Source organism: Canis aureus, chromosome 8 (assembly GCF_053574225.1).
Source record: "Canis aureus isolate CA01 chromosome 8, VMU_Caureus_v.1.0, whole genome shotgun sequence".
Lineage (NCBI taxonomy): Eukaryota > Metazoa > Chordata > Mammalia > Carnivora > Canidae > Canis > Canis aureus.
This window is the reverse complement of record NC_135618.1, coordinates 23093344-23117907: the sequence shown is the minus strand read 5'-3', so window position 1 is coordinate 23117907 and position 24564 is coordinate 23093344. Positions and strand designations below refer to the sequence as shown.

The 24564-nt window shown below is 43.2% G+C and overlaps 1 protein-coding gene and 1 long non-coding RNA gene across 12 annotated transcripts in view; one reads left to right on the top strand and one right to left on the bottom strand.

Annotated features, from left to right (window-relative positions):
* The window catches only part of SLC44A3 (solute carrier family 44 member 3), a 112470-nt gene extending 91993 nt beyond the window's left edge, over positions 1-20477 (bottom strand). For 6 of the 10 annotated variants that reach the window (XR_013384432.1, XM_077905502.1, XM_077905503.1 and 3 more), the window contains exons 1-5: positions 20153-20233; positions 19558-19665; positions 15572-15714; positions 13287-13423; positions 12271-12364 (exon numbers count right to left, since the gene is read on the bottom strand). Coding sequence is in view for 9 of the 10 variants with exons in the window: in XM_077905502.1 (XP_077761628.1) it covers positions 12271-12364; positions 13287-13423; positions 15572-15714; positions 19558-19665; positions 20153-20179 (509 nt within the window). In the remaining variant the exon portion in view is untranslated. Of the gene's footprint in view, positions 1-12270; positions 12365-13286; positions 13424-15571; positions 15715-16389; positions 16509-19497; positions 19666-19941; positions 20045-20152; positions 20234-20457 lie in introns of those variants that run through there. The other 4 variants (XM_077905505.1, XM_077905506.1, XM_077905511.1 and 1 more) reach the window with 4 other exon arrangements.
* LOC144318498 (uncharacterized) lies at positions 19137-21429 on the top strand. 2 transcript variants are annotated; one of them, XR_013384436.1, is made up of 3 exons: positions 19138-19988; positions 20448-20587; positions 21089-21429. It is a non-coding gene; the product is annotated as an uncharacterized LOC144318498 (long non-coding RNA). The 2 variants fall into 2 exon arrangements; XR_013384437.1 differs by lacking the exon at positions 20448-20587 and having other exon boundaries at positions 19137-19594.
* The last annotated feature ends 3135 nt before the right edge of the window (positions 21430-24564 follow it).

Below are 24564 nucleotides of genomic sequence, written 5' to 3'. Positions count from 1 at the left end.
CTGGCTGGCACCCGATAAGATATTTGAAAGGACTTACTAACTCCAGAATCAGAAATTTGGTCACACTGGAAGTTGATATTTAGACCCTAAGAGGAATTTTTTTTTTTTTTTTTTTTTAGGTCTTCTCCTTCCAAACTAAAGGTATCCAGAGGGAAAGAAGATATTCTTCTTCTTCTGTGGAGAAGGTGTGTCAGTCCCTGATATCAGTCAGGTGGAGCCCAATTCTCTGAGGGATTGAAAACAGCTCTCCTGGCTTAACAAATCTAGTCTTTATAGGACCAGGAGTGTGGCTCCAGAAACAATTCAAAGACCACCAATCCTTTTTACCAATCCCCAAACCTCCCCTGTTTATCTCCAAAGGCTGGTAAGTGTAAAACTTCTGGCAGTAAGGGGACCCAAGTCATGCTAGAGGGCACATGCACTGTTTTCCTGCACTTGTTCTGTGCTCTGTCCGGTGTTCTCCAGGGCTTGTGCAGCCCAGCTCTCTAGAGTGCGGCTTTCAGGGAGGTATTCTTATCAAGAAAAATCAAGGGGAAAAGGTCATTTGGAACTTGACTTGCCAAGGACAAATAACTCCTCTTCAGTGTCTTCTCCACAAATATATTCCGCACCCCCCCCCCACCAGCAGATTTATTTATTTATTCATGAGAGACACACACAGAGAGAGAGGCAGAGACATAGGCATAGACTTGACCCCAGGACCTGGGATCACCACCTGAGCCAAAGGCAGATGCTCAACCGCTGAGCCACCCAGGTGACCCTCCACATACATTCTTAAAAGCTTCAGTCATCTAGACTGTTCAGCTTAACTTATCCCACCTACCGGAAAAACAAACTCAGATCCAATTTTTATAACTAGTTAATTTTGTACCTATTTCATGGCAGGCAATTTTACAATATAAATTTAAGTTTTCTGTGTCTCTGAATGTTCATGTGTGTCAAGTGAAAGAGGACTTCAACTGCCTTGTTTTGTGACTTCAGTCTGTAGTTTTCAACAGATTAAGTTCTTTCCAGTTTATCTCTGAACTCAGGCAAATGACCCCACGGGCAAGATTTGCCAGATGGAACTGAAACTACCCCTCAAGCAATAAGGACTGCCCAGGGCCTGCAAGAACTGGCGTGACTGTCCCCGAAGCAGTGACGGGCTGGACCTTTGTTGCCCACCTGCACCTACCCACCGACCTTTGGCCCATATTTTCCTTCTATAAAACCAGGAAGTATTTTTGGCACTTTGGAGACAGACTGGGACACTCAACCACTGCCTTCCAGGTGTCGACCTCACTGAAAGAAATTCCTTTCTTGTTTCACCATCACTGGTCTCTCTGCCTTTGGGTTTTGTTGGCAGGGAGTGGCTCACCCTGGTCGGCTTGGCCCCCTGGAGCCAGGTGCTCCTGCACCCCTGTGGCCCAGCTACATACATACGTATATATACTTATGTTGTAGTTACATGGTATTTTCCCCCTCCAGATGGCATTGCTGAAATGAATCTGTAAAAGAGCTCTATTTATATAGCTTGAAGGCAAGTGCTTGTAAGGTTTGGCCATTCTGAAACAGAGACTAGAAACCCAAATATTTTTCAAGTTCATGTGATCTGGAAAAATATTTGATATGAAAGCTAATTTAAGGTTGATGGTTTAACTAAAACAGACCTCAAGATTAAATATAAGACTCTTACTCTACCTGAGTTTACTAGCCTAATAAACTCATGTCAATGCTTGTGAAAGCTGTCAAAAAAAATAGCTTAGGATAATGACTGACTTTGTCTAATGTTTAATGAAGTTTTTGTAGGTAATCTAACATAATTATTAAGGACAAGTAAATAGATGTAAGCAAGACAGACATTTATAAATGAACTTTTTGGCAATATATAGGTCTATTTAAATAGTCTTCTCAATTTTTTTTTTTGTAACCTAAAACCTTAAAGTTTTGCTGAGTTAGGTTAAATGGTAAGTTAAATTCATTAAATACCTAGATCATTTCCAAATAAGACAAAATACTAATACACTAATTGCTAAACATAAATTTATCCACTTTTAGCTTCTCATTACAGAGAAATTAAAAAATATTTGAATATGTTAATGCTACATGGGAAAATTTCAAAAGGCATATGCTTGTAGGACTTTTTTTTTTTGCTTTTGAAATGTTATTCAAAAATTTGCAATTTTAAAAGACACTAGTACGACAGACCATTCACAGTTGCTTACTTCCTAGTTTTCATGAGAAATTATGGTTTCTAGGGGTTAAGAATTCTAATTAATATATGCAATTAAAACTACTAAAAATAAAAAGAGAAATATCTCCATATGCCAGAAATAGATGTATTTTCAGTGGGGGGAAAAGGTGTGAGAAATGGAGATGTATTTTTTGTTAAGGAGGAAAAAAGTAATTATGTCCTAACATGAGGGTAGTTGTTTAAAGAAGAAAAACGGGACAAAATCAGAATGTAGATACGTTGTAGAACCTTTGTGGAAAACGAATCTCTGAAGAGGAATTCTGATTTGTAGTCAAGCTGGTTAAAATTAAAATGAATTTTTTTCTTATTTTATTTAAATTCAATTAGCTAAAAAATAAAAATAAATTCAATTAGCTAACATACAGTGTATCATTAGTTTCAGATGTAAAATGAATTTATTTTAAAAAATAAGTTTTAATATCAAGTAAGCTCGTGCAAAATTAGAATTTGTTTCTATCTGCTAAAAAAAACAAAATTTTCTTGGACTTCTGGTCTGCTTTGATCAAACTGTCAAAATTTCTTTATGTTTTAAATATTAAGTTTCATAATGATCTATGATCCTATTTAGGCAAGTGCTTCAAAACTTTTTGATTTTTTTTAAGTTTTTATTTATTTATTCATGAGAGAGAGATTGAGAGAGAGAGGCAGAGACACAGGCAGAGGAAGAAGCAGGCTCCATGCAGGGAGCCTGATGTGGGTAGGAGTCGATCCCAGGACTCCAAGATCACGCCCTGGGCCAAAGGCAGACGCTCAACTGCTGAGCCACCCAGGCGTCCCCTTTCTTTGATATTTTTGACAAACTTCCCCAAATCAAATTCTAAATAAAGTCTTTGACCTAGAATATTCCAAAAATCTGTTAAATTAGTTAGGTTTGCTACGTAAGTTACAGGGGAGAAATTGTCAAATAAGTAATACTAAGCCTCCTTAATATTGGTTTTTTTTTTTTTTTTGCCTCCTTAATATTGTAAGATTGTGTCACCTGTGGATAAAGACTTTTCTGCTTAAGTCTATACGAGGATAAATGTCCTTGTAACATGACAAGGGTCTGCTCTTAAGTTGGAGAAATTAAGATGAGTCAACAGTAGGTATATGGGGCTATGGAAAACCCAAGACTGTAACTTGGTTCTTCCTGACTCCCTGACAAACCCCATTTTTCAATTTTTGCATTCCTTTACCCACCACGGTGTGTTTCAGATGAATCAAATTATAAATACACATTGGTTGGGGAAACTTCTCTAGGATTATGAAAACCATTTACCATCAATGTCTGATCTGTCTGGTCTACAGTTCTGGAAAAACTTTTTTAGGGCAGCCCAGGTGGCTCATTGGTTTAGCGCTGCCTTGGGCCCAGGGCGTGATCCTGGAGACCCAGGATCGAGTCCCACGTCGGGCTCCCTGCATGGAGCCTGCTTCTCCCTCTGCCTGTGTCTCTGCCTCTCTCTCTCTCTCTCTGTCTCTCATGAATAAATAAACAAAAAAATCTTTAAAAAAAGAAAAACTTTTTTATTTTGTTTTTCTCCCAGAGTTCCTCAAAGCCCCTCCCTCGGGATCCTTTGAACATCTCCAGCTGGACTTCATTCACCGCTACCTAGTAAGGTTATCAGTATGTTCCTCTTACTGTAGGTGTGTTTTCCAGATGGGCTGAAGCTTTTCTCCTGCTGCAAGGCTGATGCCGCCACCCCCCCCCCCCCAAAGCAAAGAACTTGTTAGGAAGTATGTTTCCCACTTGGGGTATATCTTTCCTGGTCTCCAGGGATCAAAGCACCTGCAGCACTGAGCCAATCATACAAACCTTAACAAAACTTTGCAAATGCAGTGGAATTCTATCAGAAAACCACTTTCTGCTGCCCCTGTCCCATGCTAGTCTGAGGAGCTACTGTAAGTAAGTCTTATGCTAAAGCCTACCATGGACAGGTTCAACATGCTTTCCTTGACCTCAAGTTCAAAGGATCTTGTTGGTCCCAGCCTGGAACCTGATGTCTGGATATTTTGGAAACATCATTGTTAAAAAGAAAGCTCTTGAGCCCCGTGGGAAGGGACCTTACCAAGTGCTCCTGGCCACTGACATGGTTATAAAACTGAAAGACACAGAGCCTTGGGGACACAACTCATGGCTAACAGAGGCTCCACCTGACACTGATCTTGTGTACACACCGGATACCTCTAAATCCAGCTGATGAGGATGGGACATAGCTGACCTCGAGGTGGACCGCTTCTGTGTGAGACACCAGGTTTAGACTTCATACTTTATCTAAACATAAAACTCCCTTTCCTTCTTTTCCTTTCCTTTACTCTGGCACTGGCCTAGAAAGATAACATCTTTATCTCCCTGATCATTATTAAGTGGGGGTAGCCACTTACTTCAGGCTAGGAGAAAACCTAACTGTGCCTAACATTTCAAAAATAAAAGAAGATATCTAATTGGTTGGCTCACCTTAAATTACATTTACAGTTCACATTGACCTACCAGGGAGGGTTTCATGATTCAGTTTTCACTCCTTAGGGCAGATCCCTGCTTCCTTGGTTAGGGATACATGTGCCTGAGGCTATGATTGAAAAGTTTCCCTTAATTCTTAAAATTATTGCAAAATCTGCTATTAAAACAACAGCAGACCAACAAATAGCCTTACACTCTCTAGCCAAAGTTGTCCTCGATATTAGAACAGCTCTTGATTCTCTTTTAGCTGAGCAAGGAGATGTCTCTGCTGTGCCTGGATTAACACTTATGGCGAAATTGAAACTCAATTACATAAAATCCCAGAACAAATCAGTTGGCTTAAAAAAGGTACTTTCCATAGGGTCTTGGGGCCATGGCTCTAAAGTGCACTCCAAACTCTGGGAATGATTCTGTTTATAGTCATCATAACAATGTCTCTGGGGTGTTGTATTCTCTCAAAAGCTTTACATCCATGATCTCAGCCACTAAACACCAAGCCAATGATCTCCCTAAAACTGGAATGTTTAAGGAACAAAGAAAATGACCCAATTAAAGAATGTACATCTGAAACCATGACCGGTGAATATCACAGAGGTCAGGCAAAAATGTCATGACCTATGGATACAACACAAAGGGAAAAACAAAAACCACACGAACTTCAGAGCGGTAGCTGAGAATGGCACTAATGCCTTAAAATCTGATCACGTCTCTCAGTTACTTGGAAAGTCTGATCAAAATGGGGTAATTGTACCAGAGGCCCCAATTGGTGTCACTTCGACCAAGTTCCCAAACCAGAGCTTAATACCTAATCTAATTGCTCTTTCAACCTCTCCCAGAAATGTAGTCTTAAGCAGTCAGCTAGGAATTTTTCAATTAGCACCACGTGGATGAGGTCATCTGCATGATAAGACCCCTCGCTTTTCCCCTAAGGGAAAGCCATCTTGCCTAGAACAAGTCTTTCCTTCTTCTAATTACTTTCTTATCCCTTCTTCCTTCCTATAAAAACCTCCCACTTTATACACGGTCCCAGAGCTCTCCCTTACCTGCGGGGCTAATGCTGTCTGATCCGGGAGTCTTTCAATAAGGTCATCTAGATCTTCAAATGTATTCCGTTGAACTTTGTTTTTTAATACCACATTGTCTTAACCACTCTTTCTTAGTAACTATTAAAACCAGGTGGTATGAGCCCTCCGACTTTGTTCTTCAAGAAGTTTGTATGTATGTGACTCCAGATTTTGCTTTTCTGTGTTTTTTGTTTGTTTGTTTGTTTGTTTTTAGAATGAACTTGTCAATTTCTTAAAAAATTGTTGGCACTACACTGAATCTGTAAGACAATTTGGGGAGAAATGACATCCTAACAATATTAAAACTTCCAATTTATGAATAAGGTTATCTCTCCACTTATTTTGGAGTTCTTTAATTTCAGAAAGGTCTTAAAGTTTTCAGTTGAAATCTTCCATTAAATTTATTCCTAGTTATTCTATACTTTTTGATGTTGTTAAAGATGGACTTTAACAGTTATTTCCTAATTGTTGCAAATGTATAGAAATGCAATTTGACCATGTATCTCCCCATTTTGCTAAATTCACTTAGTAGTTACTTTGTAGATTCCTTTGGATTTTCTATATAAGCAATTAGGTCATCTGTAAATGCAGATGACTTCACTTCTTTTCATTTCTTTTCCTTCCTTTCTTTTGCAATTCCTAGGACCTCCTTTACAATGCTGAATGGAAGTGCTCAGAGCAGATACCCCTGCTTTGTTCTAATCTTAGATGGGAAAGCATTCAGTAGTTCACCATTAAGTATAACATTAATTATAGATTTATTAGAGATGCTCTTTCTCAGACTGAGAACATTCTCTGCAATTTCTAGCTTAATTGTCTCTTATTAAGTGGATAGCTAAAAAGTGTTACTTTATGTAAACAGCCTGCTACAGACAAGCCATATAGATGGTTTTCACTCTTCTGCTATTACAAACATTGCAGTGAAAAATTCTGCACAAATGTCACTTCATAGCAGTTTAAGTGTACCTGTATATTAGAGGTGCCTGTCTGACTCAGTTGGAAAGGCACACAACTCCAGATCTGAGTCGAGTTTGAGCCCTACATTGAGTGTTGAGATTAGTTAAATAAATAAACTTAAAAAAATTTTGTTTAGAAGTAGAGATGCTTGATTTAAAGGTATATACATTGATCACTGATGAATACTGATGCATTGCCCTCCTTAGATCCCAGCCTCAGAAATGTATGAAAGTGTCTACTTCCCTACACCTTTGCCAGTACAAAACATTATCCAACTTTAGATGCTGTCATCTAAGCATTGAAAGTGTGAAAACAAATTCTTATACAGAATTTCCCCTATTGGGATGCCCAAGTGGCTCAGTGGTTGAGCATCTACCTTTGGCTCAGGTTGTGATCCGGGGTCCTGGGATTGAGTCCTGAATCGGGCTCCCTGCAGGGAGCCTGCTTCTCCCTCTGCCTGTCTCTGCCTGTGTCTCTCATGAATAAATAAAATCTTAAAAAAAAAAAAAAAAGAATTTCCCCTATCATAAGGGAAGTCTGGCCTCTTTTAATATGTTTAAACAACACTGTGCTTTTTCTTTAAAGCATCTATTTATATTTTTAATCTCATTTTTAAACTGAGATATTACTGGTCTTTTAAAAGGTGGATTAGCAAGATATTTTATAAATTAGAGAAACTAATCCTTTTTTATGAATTGCAATTTATTTGCCTGTTAATTTTGCTTCTAGTGTTTTGTCAGGCAGAAATGTTTATTTCTAATGTGGCCAAATTTATCAATTTTTTATTTTATGTCTTCTGAGTTTTAAGTCATAGAAGTTTTCCTTACTTTCAGGTTATGGAAAAAATTTTCCCATGGCTTCTAATACTTTCTAGTTTCACTTTATACATTAAAATCTTTAATCCATTTGGGGTTCCTGGGTGGCTTAGTCGGTTAAGCATCCAACTCTTGATTTCGGCTCAGGTCATGATCTCAGGGTTGTGGGATCGAACCCTGTGTCGAGCTTTACTGGGTATGGCTTGTTTGAGAATCTCTCTCCCTCTCCCTGCCCTACTCCTCTAAAAAAATAAATTAATTTAAAAAATAAAATCTTTCATCCATTTGGAATTTATTAATTTAAAGCATGAGGCATAGATCCAGCTGTTCCCTTGGATGTCTGTCCAGTTGTCCCAACACTACTTGTTCAATAGCCTATCATTTTGTCACTGATTTGAAATGCCACTTTTATCATGTGCTAAATTTCTGAAAGCATCTGGGTCTATTCCTGGATTATCTAGTATCTTCCATTGATCTTTCTATGCATGAACTAGTGCTATCACCAGCTAGACCCCAAGATGTGACCTATAGTGCCAGCCTGCTTGCACCCAATGAGTTTTGTACCACATTTTCCCTTAAACTCTTTCCAGCCTATCTCTTAACTCAGGCAAAAGACCTGAGGGGCATCAGCATCTTCTGATGGAAACCAAAAGTGCCCCTCAAGCAATAATACTGCCCTGACCCAGGCCACTCAGACCTGTTTGAGCTTAACCCCAACTCATACCTGTGCAGATGAACCACAGAGTGAACCATGGAGTGACTGTTACCTCTACCTAATTGTAATACTAAAATCTCCACTCAAAGAGAAGCATAAGCCTCATTTACATAATATACAATGTGTGTACAGGCACATTTCCTCAAGACACATGTGCCACCTCATGCCTGCCTCTACATATGGGGACGAGGCTAACCTTTCTAAATATTGATCCTAACTGTGAGTAAAAGGAACCCATTCACCCTTGTTCCGGGAGTCAGGGCTTTGGAATCTATTCTCCGTGATCTCCTTATTTGTGGCAAATAACATTTCCTTTGTGCAACAACTCACCTGGTGTAGTTTCTATATGTGACTCACCAAGGAGTGAGCTCACATTAGTTGTTATTTTAATTATTCAGTATTTTAATTATTAAACTTTATAATATAATATGTTTTAAAAATTGAAAGCCAATCTATGTTGTTTTTCTCATTTTGATTTTTTTGGCTTTTTAAAAAAATTCTTTACAAATTTTAAAATCAGCTAATCTAGTTACTGAAAAAAAAATTCTGTTTTGTTTGTAATCTTGATAAATTTATAGCTCAATTTAGGGAGAAATGACATCTTTATAATGTTGAGTCATACTGTCAACAACACTGTCTTTCTCTTTTAAGTTTTCCTTGTAGTTCAGGAACATATTAAAGTGTTCTTTTTATGGTTCTTGTACATTTCTTATTAAATTTGTCTCTAGGCACTCAAGTACCCACTTCGTTTTTGTCTGTATTTTTTCTCACTGTGGTAAAAGCTGTCTTTAAAAATGTATTAATGCTGCAGATTTCAGTATATTAATTGTGTTTCCTGCCACATAAGTGAGTTCTCTTGTCATTTATAGTTTTTCAGTTAATTTTCTTACCACCTGTAGAGTGGTAATTTTTACCTCCTTCTCTGCAAGTTTTAAACCTCTAGTTTCTTTTTCTCTTCTATTACAAAATAGTCTTCACATCAGTGAATCTGAATTGTCGCTACAGCAAATGTTTTTTGAGCTTTCAATTAGTATTTCTGAAAAATAGTGGTCAGATATAAACTTAACATCATTTTGTTTTTCCCCAAACACAATTCGCCATAAGACCTTAATTTTGTCAACATTGTTAAAATGATGCTTTTCAGGCATTTTACAACCCTCTGTTGGTAAAGTATGGTCCATCTCAGCCCTGAGGGTGACACAAAGAAGCATGTCAAATGTGGGTCATCCCTGGTGTGTGGTTGACTAGTTGCCCATTGAGCACTTCATTAGTTGGGGCAGGAGATAGGACTTTGGGCCACAGATTGTGGTTTCCTCCCCACTTCTGCTTTTTCTCTCCCCACCAGTGAAGCAGGAAGTAATTCGAAGAGCTGACTGTATATTTAGATGGCGCTGTTGGAATTCATTTGAGCAAACAATGCAGTGACATGCATGGGCACCCGTTAGGGAGGCTAGGACTAAAACTTACTGGATGGAAAAAACTAAGCCTTTTAGATTTTAAATACATCGGGAACTCAAAATACAATATTATGTTGAACCCCAAAGGGAAAAAGATATGCTTGCTTGTTATCTTCTGCAGTATTTTTTCACTACTGTTAAAAGCTCATACCTTGGGACACAAACTTTCTTGATATCCAACCACTGCTCTAAAAGGGTACGTTACACCTCACGTGATCGACAGAGGGAGAACAAACAATTGGTTTAGTCCATAGGGGTATTTAGAAAATGTTCTTTGGCCCTATGGCCACACTTCTCATGATTTCAAGCTTTTACTCTTGGCACTGCTCTTCCATGATAAATATGATAATTTCCACCTTAAAACAAACTCTTGCTTGTGTAGGGAAGGGAAATGGAGCCCTCAAGGCTATTTCTTTCTCCCTCACTCTGTCCAAGAAAGGCCAGTCAACAGGTTTGACTTTCCGTGAAAAAAGTCTGCATTTTGGGGGTGAAAGACCTAGGACAGGCGTGACAGGTAGAAAGATGGGGACCCTAGGACACATGCTACAGGGCTCCCTGCACCCCCATCTTGGTGTGAGCCCAAGGAGGCCATTTGCCAGGCAAAATAAAACCAACGAAGCCTTGACTGTTGATTTTGGATTACAGAAACTAACATGGATACTGTTCAGGTTTGCATGCCAATTCTTCCACAGGCTGCTTGTGTCATCTTAACCTGTCCCTGCATCAGTTCTTTCTACTGCAAAATTGGGATGAAAACAATGCCTAGAGCACAGTGGATTTGTGATGTACAGACAAATGAATATATGTCAAGAGCTTCAAAAAGTACCTGCAAGTACCAAAAGGCTCAATAAATGTTCACCATTATCATCAGCAACATCAAGATATAAGCTTTCCAGGGAATTACAGTGGCCAATCCACTTATAGTAGGAAGAATTTATCTACCTCTGGTTAAGTTACAACCTGAAAAAAATCCATTCTCTTTCAATTCCCTCTGCAGGCACAGTTATGAATTGTGTTCCTTAAAAAAATCCTTCTCAAAAGACAAATACTGTATGACCCCACTTATATGTGGAATCTAAAAGAGTCAATTTCACAGATGCAGAGAGAATGGTGGTGGCCAGGGTCTGGGGGAGGGGGAATAGGAAGATGGTCAAATGGTAGAAGGTTTAAAAAAAACCCTTCTCTTCAAACTGTTAAATAATTTTCCTTTAACTTACTACAACACTATAGTTTATTTATTTTGGATTTAGTTATGTTTCATTGAACTATGTTTAGGATATCTGACAAAACTCAGAATTTAAAAAATAAGATACAATGGGTAAATATACAATGGGTACTCTCCTATGCAAATGACTTCTCTCCTCTTTCAGTTACTTGTCACACAAAGTATTTATTTTAGAAAAGAATGCCAGGAGAATGGTTAACTCTATTTTTCCTCCCTCCTGTGTAACTACAATCTACCCGAGTGTTTTGTTTTAAGCACCTGCTAGATCAGCATTTTTCAAGCTATACTTACAAATGCATTAGCTTATGAAATAAATTACTGTTTTAAAAAAAAGTGAAATGGAGTTGGAACTATTAGTACAAATCAGATGCAGTAAGGAGAAATCTTGTTGTGTGACATTTCTATTTCTGTTTTATACTCCTAAGTAGGTATGAAGGTATACGTACACAGCACTGGGTGGTGATGCAATACAGTTCTTACTGTGGGTCCAACCAAGAAGAGTTTGATAAACACTATATGAGACAGCTGACATAATACCTTATTCTACTTGAATTATCATTACTTCTCAGGGATTTTGCAAAAGTCTCATTCATTGTAAACATATTTACAAACTTTAAAGAATGGTAATACAAAATAAATCCAAGTCCTCCTGCAGAACATCTCAGCATCCTGACAGTGGCAATGATTAGCAGTTGTATTTTCCTGGTTACATTCTCAATGGCTCAAATGTGAGCCACTTCCTATGGCCATACAATTCCTGCTTCATCACTATAGCTTTATTCTACAGATATTTGTGAGGTGCCTCCTATGTGCCAGGTACTACACTAGTTGATAGGAACGATGGACGCTAGAAGGAGTTCACAAGTAGAATCCTTGAGAAGGACATGTTTTCGGTCCTCATTGGGAAGATGTGTGTGGTGGCCACTTGGTTTTGAGTCTGTTTCTTATGGAGATATCTAGAGTTATAAAGACTAACAATGTCTGGTTGTAATAAAAGAACAAAAGTAAACAATTTCTCCTTTGTAATAAATAGTTGGAATAGAAAAAAATACATACCAACTACTTTATAAAACCACTCAATTGGTAATAATTCACATGTTAATTCTGCTAGCTCAAGTGTCATCCTTTTATGACTATATGTATCTTCATTGTTGACTTTTCTCCCTCTGTAGCCTGATTCCTAATCCATTGTCCATTATATATGTTGCAGAGAGTCCCTCCTTGTTTATTCCTGGCCTTTTCTAGACTGTGGGCTCTACCAGATACCTCCTTTGTGCTTCCAACCATACCTGCAGGAGCAACAGATGCACGTCAAATACCCCATGAATTTTGTTGATGGACAAGAAAAAAACATGAAAGCTTTTTACCTTGGAGGAACTGGTAGGCTGGGGCACAATGAGTCTGCATTTGGGTTCTGGGTGTAGTTGATGGAATCCAAACTATAAACACACAGGAAGGACCCTGGAAGAAGACGACACACAAACTGTACCATCTTCCTACATTGTGCTCATTTTTGTAGGGATCCAGTAAGAAAACCATAGTTCTTTTCCCAAACCGGGAAGTAAAAGGAATAAATCACTCAGATTTAGAAAATAGGTCTATCGGTGACCTAAAGTCAAAAAGCATAAGCATACAATTTGAGGTCAAATTAGGTCCCTTTTTTTCTCTCTCTGTCCCCTAAATCTCAATTCAAAACTAAAAGTCATGTGATTGGCACAAAAAAATCATTCGAAGGTCTTTGAAGATGATTTTTTGCATAGGCTTGATATTTTTAACACAGCCTTGCCAATAATTTTTTCAAAATCTGGCACACCATTTCATAGGCAGATAAAATTTGCAGTGGGTTGCCTCGAATTTCTTTTACTTTGCTCTGCTAGTTTACTCCTTATAAGGTAAATTTCAACAGGGGGCTCAGAGCAAGGTACTTCAGTTACACTAATGATTACTGCAATTATCCATGGGCCCCAACATTTTCATGAAAGAACATACTTGTTGGCACTTCAGCCCACAGCCGGCAGCCCTTCTCTAGGACTGGATGTGCCTGTGTGCGCAGAGCTCTCTGACCTCTGTGTGACCCTGCCTTTGGGCCCTAGATGTCAGTCTGCACTAGGCTCTGTATGGAAGACCATTCCCTGGCAGTGAGCAGAGAACAGCTAGGGTTTCAGATAAACTCCAGATAAGTCTGAATGAAAGCGCCCAAGCCCAGGAGAAAACATTTATGGCCTTTTCCATGCAAGAAGAGGTATCCACAAGGAAGGACAATTTCCAGGTTTGCAGAGAAATCAGTGCCTGGGTAAGTTGTCTCATCTAGGTCTGCACCAGTTACCCCACTGTGGTTCCCAGCCTGAGGGGGAAGAGCGAGGCCCCGTCCCTCGGTGCCTACCATTGTTGTCTGCAAAGAGCTGGACCTCTTCCAGGGTATCAAGCTGCTCTTCAGGACAGCTGGACACACAGAGGATGGTGGAACTGAGCCTCACATCCTTGACTTCCAGGTTGCAGGCATTCATAAAGAACACGTGTCTAGGAAACCAATGAAACACAAGCGTATCTTAGAGCATTTCCTCTCATTAGGTTTAATTATGGGCCTTAAAAAAATCCACGTTATCGAATGTGGGAATAATTAAGGCAAACTCTTATAACCAAATGCCTCAGCATAATTTACCATGTATTATGCCTACTGGGGGTTATCTATGGAGATGGTGCAGTGTAGGAACCTTGCTCAGATCTCATAAAATGTCTCTTTTTCCAGATTCGGCACTTCCTAGGAGAGAACACTAAGCAGTGATCTGAGGAAATCACTGAGGAAGAGAAGGGATTGATTCAACCTCCAGGGAATGCTAGCGCAGGCCAGTGCATAAACTACTCAATGAAGTCCATGGAAGACATCTCTGCACCTAAGTGTTCAGCTCTACTTCAGACAAGAGTTGAACTCAGGGAAGTGAGAAGTGGAAAGCTGGGGAGCTGAGGCAGGGAATTAATAGCCTGCCCCTCCCCCTGCTTCTCAGGTTGAGAGCCAGGAAACTCAGGAGACTTTCTCACTCTAGCTGTTCTGCCATTGGCTAGATGGGCGGGAGAACAAAGCTGGTTGTTGCCATTAATGGGGTCATGAGCCAGGCAAGCAGTGGGGGCTCCCAGACCATGCCCAACACCTCTCCAGGCTTCTAAGATTAGGGGAACCCAGAAGAGCCCTGGAGGCTGCCAGGTAGGCAGTCCTCTAGGGGAGGGACCTGGAGAGGGGGTGCTAGGAGGAGGCTGGGAGAGATGGAGGTGGTGTAATAGGAGATGGGACGACAGCTCTCTTCAACATATGATAAATTCACACTATTTAATTTCTTAAAATTATGGTAAAATATTTATAACATTCTTACCACCTTAACCATTTTAGGTGTAGAGTGCAGTGGCATTAAGTATATTCCCACTGCTGTGGGACCATCACTACCACCCACCCACAGAGCTCTTTTCACCTTGCAAAACCCAAACTCTATACCTATAAGCAACAACTGCCCTGCCCCTGGCTACCACCATTCCGCTGTCTTTGTGAATATGACTACTCTAGGTATAGAGAGTGAAATCATAAAATATTTTTCTTCCTTGAGACTGGCTTATATCACTTAGTATAATATCCTTAAGATTGACTCATGCTGGAGCCTGTGTCAGAATGTCCTTCCTTTTTAAGGCTGAATAAGTTCCCGCTATTTATATATACAACATCATGTCTACCCATCCATCTGCTGATGGGACACCTGGTTGCTTCTACCTGTTGGTTACTGAGAATAAAATATATACTTTACAATCCCAAAAGAACAACCATTTCTTCGCATGCATGGCTACATTTGGGCAGCCTCTCTTCTTCCTTCTGTCTTCTTTATATGTGACCCCCAAGTGCAGGAGGAAATGCCTCCAGGCTGTCCATGTCCAGCAAGGCAAAGCCCCTCTCCTCAGGAATGACATTCAGGGGTAGAAAAGGCCTGGTCTGAGATTTGTATTTGGTGACTTCAAATTCATATTCAGGACCTGTTTAGATCCACATGTTTTCTCTCCTAGGGTGTGTTTGTAATCATCAAGTCTCAAAAATTATTAAAAGGCAGTCACCACCTTAGATAAATCATGGCCAAGGATCTCTCACCCCTCAGGAGATTTCCATCTCTTCTTTCCCCTTTCTGTTTCCATGTTGGAGTTGTAGGGGGTGGTGACACCACAGGGCCATATAGTTGAGAGTGTAGACTGGGGATGGAGTGGGACACAGGTCCCCAGAAATCCCAGTTGGGATTCAGGCATTTCCACATAGATAAAGTACTGTGGGTGGGTGTGCAATCGGTAACATACAATTGACAACATGATCCGGATACAGTATAGAGAACGATAGTAGCGACTAACATATATTAAGCCTTAGTTCATGTAGCCTCTCAGTGGATCCTTAAACCAACCTTGTGAGGTGGGTATCATAACCAGTTGAAAAGATGAAAACTTGACTTAGAGAGGTTAATATGCTGCCCATCCTCATACAGCTGAAAAGTAGCACAGGCCACCCCACACGTGCCTCCCTCTTTATGAAATGGGCTGATAGTTTTAAACGGAAAAACAGTTCCTAGGCTCAAAATGGCTAATTTATACAGTTCTGAAATACAGCATAGCCCCCCTAGATTGGGGACTTACTTGAACACTTACTTTTTGAGGGTCATGTCCTGCCCCGAAAGAGGGGCCCCTTCTACTGGGGAGTTCTTCTTGCCACACACGTTCCCAAAGCTGTCGTAGCCAAAGAGAAGTCTTGCCGTGGCTCCCGCTGCCACCGAGTAGCCGGTGATGAACATCTGGCAAAACCCAAGTGGCACATGAGGGCCTGGCCAGCGGGCTGAAGACATGGGCCCCGCATCCCTGGAGAGGTTGATGTAAAGCCGAGCCAGGTAGAAAGCAAATCTCCCCAGCATCATGGTATTGCTCTCCTTCGGCGACAATGCCAGTAAGTCCCATCAGGCAGGATGCTGTTACCTTCGTACTTGTTTTAATGGGTTAGGTAGCAGCATCATTCTAACGGGTTGACCAGATTTCTGGCCATGTTCTTACCTCCACGTACTTCTTACCCTCTTTCTCAAGAGTGCCATTTTTTTCTTCTGGGCCTAACTTCACCAGGGCAACTCAAATACCCCCACCCCAACCTCCACCCCACGCCCCCACTCCCCCTCACCCCACTCCCACCCACCCCCTAAGGTCTTGCTTTATCTAAGGGCACCAGGGTTATGCTACTTCTTTCCCTGAGTTTCCTTCCTTCCCTCCTTCCCTCCCTCCCTCTGTCCCTTTCTCCTCCTCCCCCTCCCCTTCTTCCTCTTTCCTTTTTGTCTTATATTTAGGGGACTTGGACCCTCAGAGGCAGAGGTAACACAGTCGATGTGAACCGAAATACTGCTCGTAACAAGTGAGAAAACAGTATTTGGGGGTAAGGGCTTCAGATGCACAAATAAAGAAACTGGAATTCTGGACAATAATACCTTGCCACTTGTAGTCACCTTTATCCAATTTCATCATGAATATGGAATTGTTGAAATTTCAGCTCAGATGACCGTTGCACTATATGTGCTAATGGGCCATCCCCTGGGACTGCACCTTCCTGCAACGCAAGTTTCCCAGCTTACAACACATAGCATTTAATGATTAGTACCGACAGGATCATTCCAGGAGTGAGGATAGGGAACACCACTCAGTAAAATATAGTAATGACACCCCATGTTCCAAAGGCACGTTGTCCCAAAGTCAATATGTTGCAGATATTCCTCATTCACTACTAATTTAGGAATCAAAATAACAGTCTTGAAATGCCCGGTGTGTACCAGAGACTGTTACTATGGGTAAAAATGAACTAGACCCAGGGCTTGCCTTCAAGGAACTCAGCCCAGAAGATGGGCAGGCTCTCTATCCCTGTCCCTCCCCAGCACCTCCTCAGGCTTATGGTCAGATTTTAGGATGAGAGTGTCACCTTTGCTGGTGGGCAGTTCACTCACCCTGTACTGCGGGGTGGGTGGCTGCGCACCCACATGGCTGGCAGGCCGCTGACCTGCCCTCTCAGCTTGTCATGTGGGAAGATCCTGCCTGAGTCTGGACTTGGAGGGAAGGGATCCTGTGCTGCCGCCCCGCTCACCAGAGAGCTAATAATGAAGGGGCATTTTCTGTTTATCAGCATTCTTTATGTTACTATCTCCTTTGGGAAGCTTGTGGGAGGAGTGGAAGTTTTAGGGCAGGAGCGGTTTGGTTCACACTGAGTCCCTGCCGTACTACTACTACCTGAAACTATCAAACTCTGTTCTGATTTCATACACACAATTAGAATTCCATATGATGGGTGACACATGAGTGGATACCAGGTATGGTGAGGCTACCAAGGAGGTCACTATCAACTGTGCCAGGGAAGATCCAGAAAAGTCTTACAAAGGAACAAGAGATGGCAGGTAGGGAAGGATACTGCAGAGGTAAGTAGAGCCAGACATGGTCCAGAAGTTGAGAGATTCTGTTCTGCGTATCTTAGGCAGATATAAACAAAGGCTAGCACCCTTTGTCTTTGCAGTAGCCTGCACTTGCCCATAATTCTGGCCCCTCACCCTAAACCCTAAACCTCCTTTGTCCAACACTAAGTCAGGGCAGCACCATCAATAACCGCATCTAGCATGTGCCTGGTTACAGGTCAAGATGTCAGAAGACCAGGAAGCTGAGCAGCAGAGGCAGAAAATACTCCCTGAAGTATCTGTGGTTAAAAAATGTTGCAGAAGATAGGAAAAGCCAGTCAGCTTGAAGGACTCTCGCTACTCAAATGCAATACAGTAAAGAGAAGGCGGGCACTGAAGCCTTCAAAATTATTCTGCAATGACATGTAATTTGAAAGCAGCTTCCAATGTCCACAATAGCCAAACTGTGGAAGGAGCCTTTGGTGTCCATCGAAAGATGAATGGATAAAGAAGATGTGGTCTATGTATACAATGGAATATTCCTCAGCCATTAGAAACGACAAATACCCACCATTGCTTCGACGTGGATGGAACTGGAGGGTATTATGCCGAGTGAAATAAGACAATCAGAGAAGGACAAACATTATATGGTCTCATTTATTTGGGGAATATAAAAAATAGTGAAAGGGAATAAAGGGAGAAGGAGGAAAATGAGTGGGAAATATCAGAAAGGGAGACAGAACATGAAAGATTCCTACTCTGAGAAACGAACTAGGGGTGGTGGAAGGGGAGCTGGGTCGGGGGTGGGGGTGACTGGGTGACGGGCACTGAGGTGGGCACTTGACGGGCTGAGCACTGGGTGTTATTCTGTATGTTGGCAAATTGAACACCAATAAAAAATAAATTTATAAAAAAGAAAGAAAGCAGCTTCCAGCTGTGTGCCATCTCTCAGATGGTTCATAATTCTTCAGACTGTGATGGGCCATCAACAAATCTCCCCACCCCCCCCACCCCCCACCCCCATGGCTGTCGGGCTGAGGGTTTGGTCGTGATGTACTAGGTCTGAAGCCTGGAAGGGCCAGGGGAGATCCCTGAAGAACATGAACAGCCTGAGGTCCACGCTGCCCGGTGCCTGCAGGCCCGATGCTCCCTGCATTTGCACAACAGGAGGCCGGGAGAGCAACAGCAGCCACCTGTGAGCAGTTAGGGAGGAGGTGGTGAAGGTACACACTCTCTCTCTCAGAGGACCAGGGAATGACAATGCACAACATTCAGTTCACCTTTAAGACCCAACCTTCCCCCGTACCTGTAACCATGTCTGTCATGAGAAACCAGTAGGTAAAGTGAACAAGTGAATTCAGGCCTTTCGAAAGAAAGAGGGACTTGGAAAGAGGAACAAACATGGTGTTTTAGAGTCTATTTAAATTGAAATCTTTGCAACAAAGCTAATTACTATGAGGCAGCTCTTATGCTGCTTTATAAATTAATCATTAACCTTGCAGCAAATAGCATGCCTCAATCTAGACCGGATGACTGCAGGAATCTGATCTTTAAAGAAGCTGAGTGGGGCTCCTTTTGCTGTTACCTACAGCTCTAAAATAAGTATCGAAGTGTCAAGATTTAGCTGCCAAGAGACTAAAGGGACGGGACTAAAATGACACAGCCTGATGAGGTCTACCAGCAATCCCGCACAGCTGGAAACTAGAATGGGGAAAAAATCATTACCTAACTCGAGAGTTTACACCCAAGGCTGGTTTCCTTGTCAGCTGCTACATACAGCCGCCGACAGTGTGTATGTTATGTGTTCAGCTAAAGGGAGAGCAGTTTATTTCTAGGCTCACTCTAGATTTTCCTGTATTAGAAGAACAGCAAACAGTTGACAAATATTTTGTTTGGGGGCTGAGATGGCCAGCGAACTTGCAGGCAGTGAGCCCAGATGACCACACAATCCTGCCACGGGGTTCCCACTTCCTCCTGGAGGCCGCCCTAGAACGGGGCCTGCAGCAATGGGCAGCCCCTCCAGTTTAGCCACGTCCCCTGGGAGGCACAACCCAGGACCGAGGTTTGCTCCGGAGGATCGGCTGGCGCGTCTCGCGGTAGCACAGCCCGGCGCCCCTGCACCACCTGCAGCCCGGGCCTCCCCACGATCGCGAGTCCCACCTGGGCACAGTCACTTCGGGACCCACGCAGGCTCTCTTCCTCCTAGGCACCCACACTCACCAGACCAGTCCAGAAGAGGAAGAACAGGTACAGCCAGGTCGTATCCGTGCACTTCCTATAGAGCTGAGGTCTCCACTCCCTTGGCCGGGGGGTTCTCTCTGCAGAAGCCTTCCAGACCAAAAAAAAAAAAAGGGGGGGGGGGAGTGGGGTGAGGTGGGGGACGTGGGGAGTTGAGGAAAGAGGATAAATAATCATATGGGTCCCAACCCGAATCCAAACATACTGAAGGCTGCTCAAAGTAACTTTTCTTTTTCCATTTATTTACGTATTTATTAATTGTTTTTTTGAGCGTGGCTCCCCGAAGCTTTCCACGGAGCCTCTGAAGCCCCTGCTCCGTGCGCAGCGGCCCGGGGCGGGGGGGGGGTCCCCGCGCGCAGTCCTCACCTGGAGGTGCACCTGCGCGGCGCAGCCAGCCTCCGCCCCGGCACCAGGTGGGGTCCCCGCTCCCCTCCCCCCCTCCAGGTGCGCCCCGGGACTCGGGGGCGCCGGGGCGGGGGCTTTAGCCGCGGGCGGGGGAAGGCAGCGGCGTGCCAGGAGGTCGCCCGAAGCATCCCCCCGGGCCCCCCGGGCCCCCCCACCCCCGGCGGTGGCTCACCGGGGCCGGGGCTCCGGGGCGCTGCATCCTGCGCTGGGCCGGGCCGGGACTGGCGCGGACGCGGGCCCCGCGGGGGGAGCCGGGCCGGGAAGGGGCGCAGCGCCGCCTCGCGGAGCCGCCGACCGTCGCTGCCCCGCGGGTGCGGCCCTGGCCCCGACCGCCCGCGCCGGGGAGGCCCGGGTCCCCCCCCCCCCGCCCCCCAAGCGCAGCCCGACCCCGCCGCGACCCCGTGAACCAGCCCCCCTGCGGCCCGCGCGGCGCACGGTCACCGCCAGCCCCCCCCTCCCCCCCGCAGTGCCGCTGACCTGCAGCCGCGGGCAGGTAGCGCTCGACCCCGGGCCGCAACAAGGCTGAAGGCATTGCTCTCCGCGCAGCCATGAGGGAAACTGAGGCACGGGGCAGCCGTGATGGGACACGCCCCATGAGACACAGCCAGTAAGCTGTAGAGCTCGGAGTTGAACCCAGGCCCTTTCAAAGTGGTTCCTTGCCAACGCGGCGGTGGGGGGCGGGGGGGGGGCTGGAGCAGCATGGGTCAGGAAAGATGGCATGAAACCAAGGAGAAGTATCAGAGCATGAACGATATGATTGGAATGAATGTTCATTGGCGCTATTTACTAACAACGTGGGATGAAGGTAGTAGAACAGGTACAGCTGAAGAGGAATTGGTGATGGGAAGAGCAGTTTCAGCAACTCTCCAGAGGCAGCAGGAAAAGGTTGGAAAAAAAAAGGAAATAAGGCAGCTTATTTTAAATTTCCTAATTAATAACAAGGATAGAGCTAGGACAGAAAAGCAGTGATATAAAGATGGAGAGGGGGAAATATTTGAAGACCTAATGGCGATAAATTTCAAGGCTGAAAGAAGTAAATAAGCCTTTATTACTTGGACAGATCTCATGGCAAATAAATATCTCCAAATATCTTTTTCGTTTGTTTTAGGAATTTCCTAAAAATCCATTTATTGGAGCAATGGACCGACCAGCTACCCAACTAGTTCTCATCAGGATAACAGTTCCTACTCTGACCCACGAATCATCAACTCACTTATCACATGACTGTGGCCTTCAAGACTCACTTGGAACCCTCCCCTTGCCTGTCCAGCAATCCTCAACTATTGCATAACCAAGTTGCCCAAGCTAATTAGCCTGTCTACATTAAAGGATGCAGGGTCTATGGTAGACCCTGAGAAATCTATAAATATCTCACCTTGAAACACATCAAACATGCTTCTATTAATAAATTTATGATAGTACAAATAAATAATAAATGATAAAGCCTCATTGATTGCCTTTAGAAGTGTCTAGGGGTCAGACTCATTATTTTTGAAAACTGGTTAAGGAAAGGAAAAGAAGCACATATCCTGCCTCTTCTATATGAACTATACTTTAGGGTAATCACATAACTAATAAAGAACATTTCTCTTCATAGAAATATTCTGGCTTATATAAGTGCAGAAGGAATTATAGAATTTAGGTTATCATAGTCTGCCAAACATGACAACAAAGGGACAATCAGACATCAGTCTTCCATCCGTGGAGTGCACATTGCCACTTGTAAGGTACTCAACCCGCAAAGTCTGCACGAATCTACCAATTTATAAGAAATACAGGAAACGGGGTAGCCCCGGTGGCTCAGCAGTTTAGCGCCGCCTACAGCTCAGGGCATGATCCTGGAGACCCAGGATCGAGTCCCACATCAGGCTCCCTTCAAGGAACCTGCTTCTCCCTCTGCCTGTGTCTCTGCCTCTCTCTCTGTCTCCTCTCTGTGTATTCTCATGAATAAATAAATAAAATCTTAAAAAAAAAAAGAAATACAGGAAACAGAGGAACAAGTCAAATGATACCACATGGATTCCATCAGCAAAACCAAGATTGGGAGAGTCCCAGACACATGACCTAGTTTTAACATCATCCACAACAGTAGCAGCAGCAAAGGTTATATGGGAAAAAAAGACAGAGGAGAAACCTATAAATTAAAAGAGACTTGGGAGGTATTTTAACACATAACAGAAGACATTGGTTAGCTCCAGATTAAACCAACTGGAAAAAATAAAAGGAAAGACCTTTTAGAGGACTGATTGGATATTTGATAATTTGAAGTAGTTTATATTAAGGAATTTGAGGGTCTGATATCATTAGTGTCAAATTTAAGGAGAGTCATTATCATTTAGATTTGTATACTGAAACTTCTACAAAATAGCCAGCTGTCTGGGATTGCTTCACAAAATCCAGGGCAATCATTTTCTTACACCATACACAAAAATAGACTCAAAATGGATGAAAGACCTAATGTGAGACTGGAGTCCATCAGAATCCTAGAGAAGACCATAGGCATCAACCTCTTTGACCTTGGATACAGCAACTTTTTGTTAGACACGTCTCCAAAGGCAAAGGAAACAAAGGCAAAAACGAACTATTGGGATTTCATGAAGATAAAAAGCTTCTGCATAGTAAGGGAAGTGGTTGACAAAACCAAAAGACAACCTACAGGATGGTAGAAGATATTTGCAAATGTCTTATCAGATGAAGGGCTAGTATCCAAGATCTATAAAGAACTTAACCAACTCAACACCCAAAGAAAAAATAATCCAGTTAAGAAATGGGCAGAAGAAATGAACAGACATTTCTCTAAACAAGACAAACAAATGGCCAACAGACACATGAAAAAATGCTCAACATGACTCGGCATTAGGAAAATACAAATCAAAACTACAATGGGATACACCTCACACCAGTCAGAATGTCTAAAATGAACAAGTCAGGAAACAGATGTTGGTGAGGATGCGGAGCAATGGGACCCTCATACACTGCTGGTGGGAATGCAAGCTGGTGCAGTCACTCTGGAAAATAGTATGGAGGTTCCTCAAAAAGTTGAAAATAGAGCTTCCCTATGACCCAGCAATTGCACTACTCGGTATCTACCCCAAAGATAGAAATGTAGTGATCCGAAGGGGCACCTGCACCCTAATGTTTATAGCAGCAATGTCCACACTAGCTAAACTATGGAAAGAGCCCAGATGTCCATTGATGGATGGATGAATGGATGAAGAAGACGTGGCATATGCATACAATGGAATATTACTCAGCCATCAGAGAAACCCGGAATCTTGTCATTTGCAATGACGTGGATGGAACTAGAGGATATTACGCTAAGTGAAATAAGTCAATCACAGAAAGACAATTGTCATATGATCTCACTCATATGTGGGATTTAAACAAAACAGAGGATCATAGGGGAAGAGAGGAAAAAATAGAACAAGACAAAATCAGGGAGGAGACAAACCATAATAGACTCTTAATCATAGGAAACAAACTGAGGGTCGCCAGAGGGGAGAGGGTGGGGGGATGGGGTACTGGGTGATGGGCATTGAGGAGGGCACGTGATGTGATGAGCACTGGGTGTTAGATAAGACTGGTGAATCACTGACCTCTGCCTCTGGAACTAATAATACACTGTATGTTAATTAATTGAATTTAAATTTAAAAATATTTTTAAAAATCCAGGGCAAAGGGCAATGGGTAGAGGTGTGGGGGGAAACAAGATTGACCATCAACTGATAATTGCTGAAGTATACATGGTGGTTCATTAAATTATTTTCTCTACTTGTGTGTGTTTGAAGCATTACACACAATCTCACACCCAGAGAGTCCACCGTGACACCTGCGGCCTCCGGCGCCTCCCGGGAGCCTCTGACGCTGACTGTATGCAGGCCCTGGTGTTGAGCATACTCGCCTGTTCTTCTTCACTCCCTACCCCTCAACCGGAGCGCTCAGCCTGACCTTGTGCCTTTATTCAAGACCCAGCCCCCTGCTTGGCTTCGGAATGGCAGCTCTGTCTGCAGCTCTGTGGGCCTCGCCAGGGTGCCACGCTCTCACAGTTTTGGTCCCCCTCGATGTCTCTGCAACCCCCTCTGGGTCGCAGGTGCTCCTCTAGACCTGTACCTGCGCCTCTGTACAGGAGTCGAAGATCCTCCCTTCTTCATGCCGCCTCTACCCCTAAGTCCCTCGTGGTTCCCACGCCTGTCCGTCCTGTGCTCATATCTGCACCTCTGCAAAGGCTTCGGCACTTCCTTAACTTCTAGCTGCTTTCTGCAGTGCTGGGCTTGCGCTCCTGTCGCCATCTGGCCAGATGGAGATGCAACTAGAGCCACTCGGGTTGGGGCGCCTGGATGGCTTAGCAGTTGAACGTCTGCCTTTGGTTCAGGTCATGATCCTGGGGTCCTGGGATCGAGTCCTGCATCAGGGTCCCCACAGGAGCCTGCTTCTCCCTCTGCCTATGTCTCTGCCTCTCTCTCTGTGTCTCTCATTAATAAATTAAAAAAAATTATTTTTAGAACCACTCTGCCCACTTTGTTTCCAAGTGTGTGACCACTATACCCCTTTGGGTTAGGTCTCTTAGGTGCAGGCTCAAGCTTG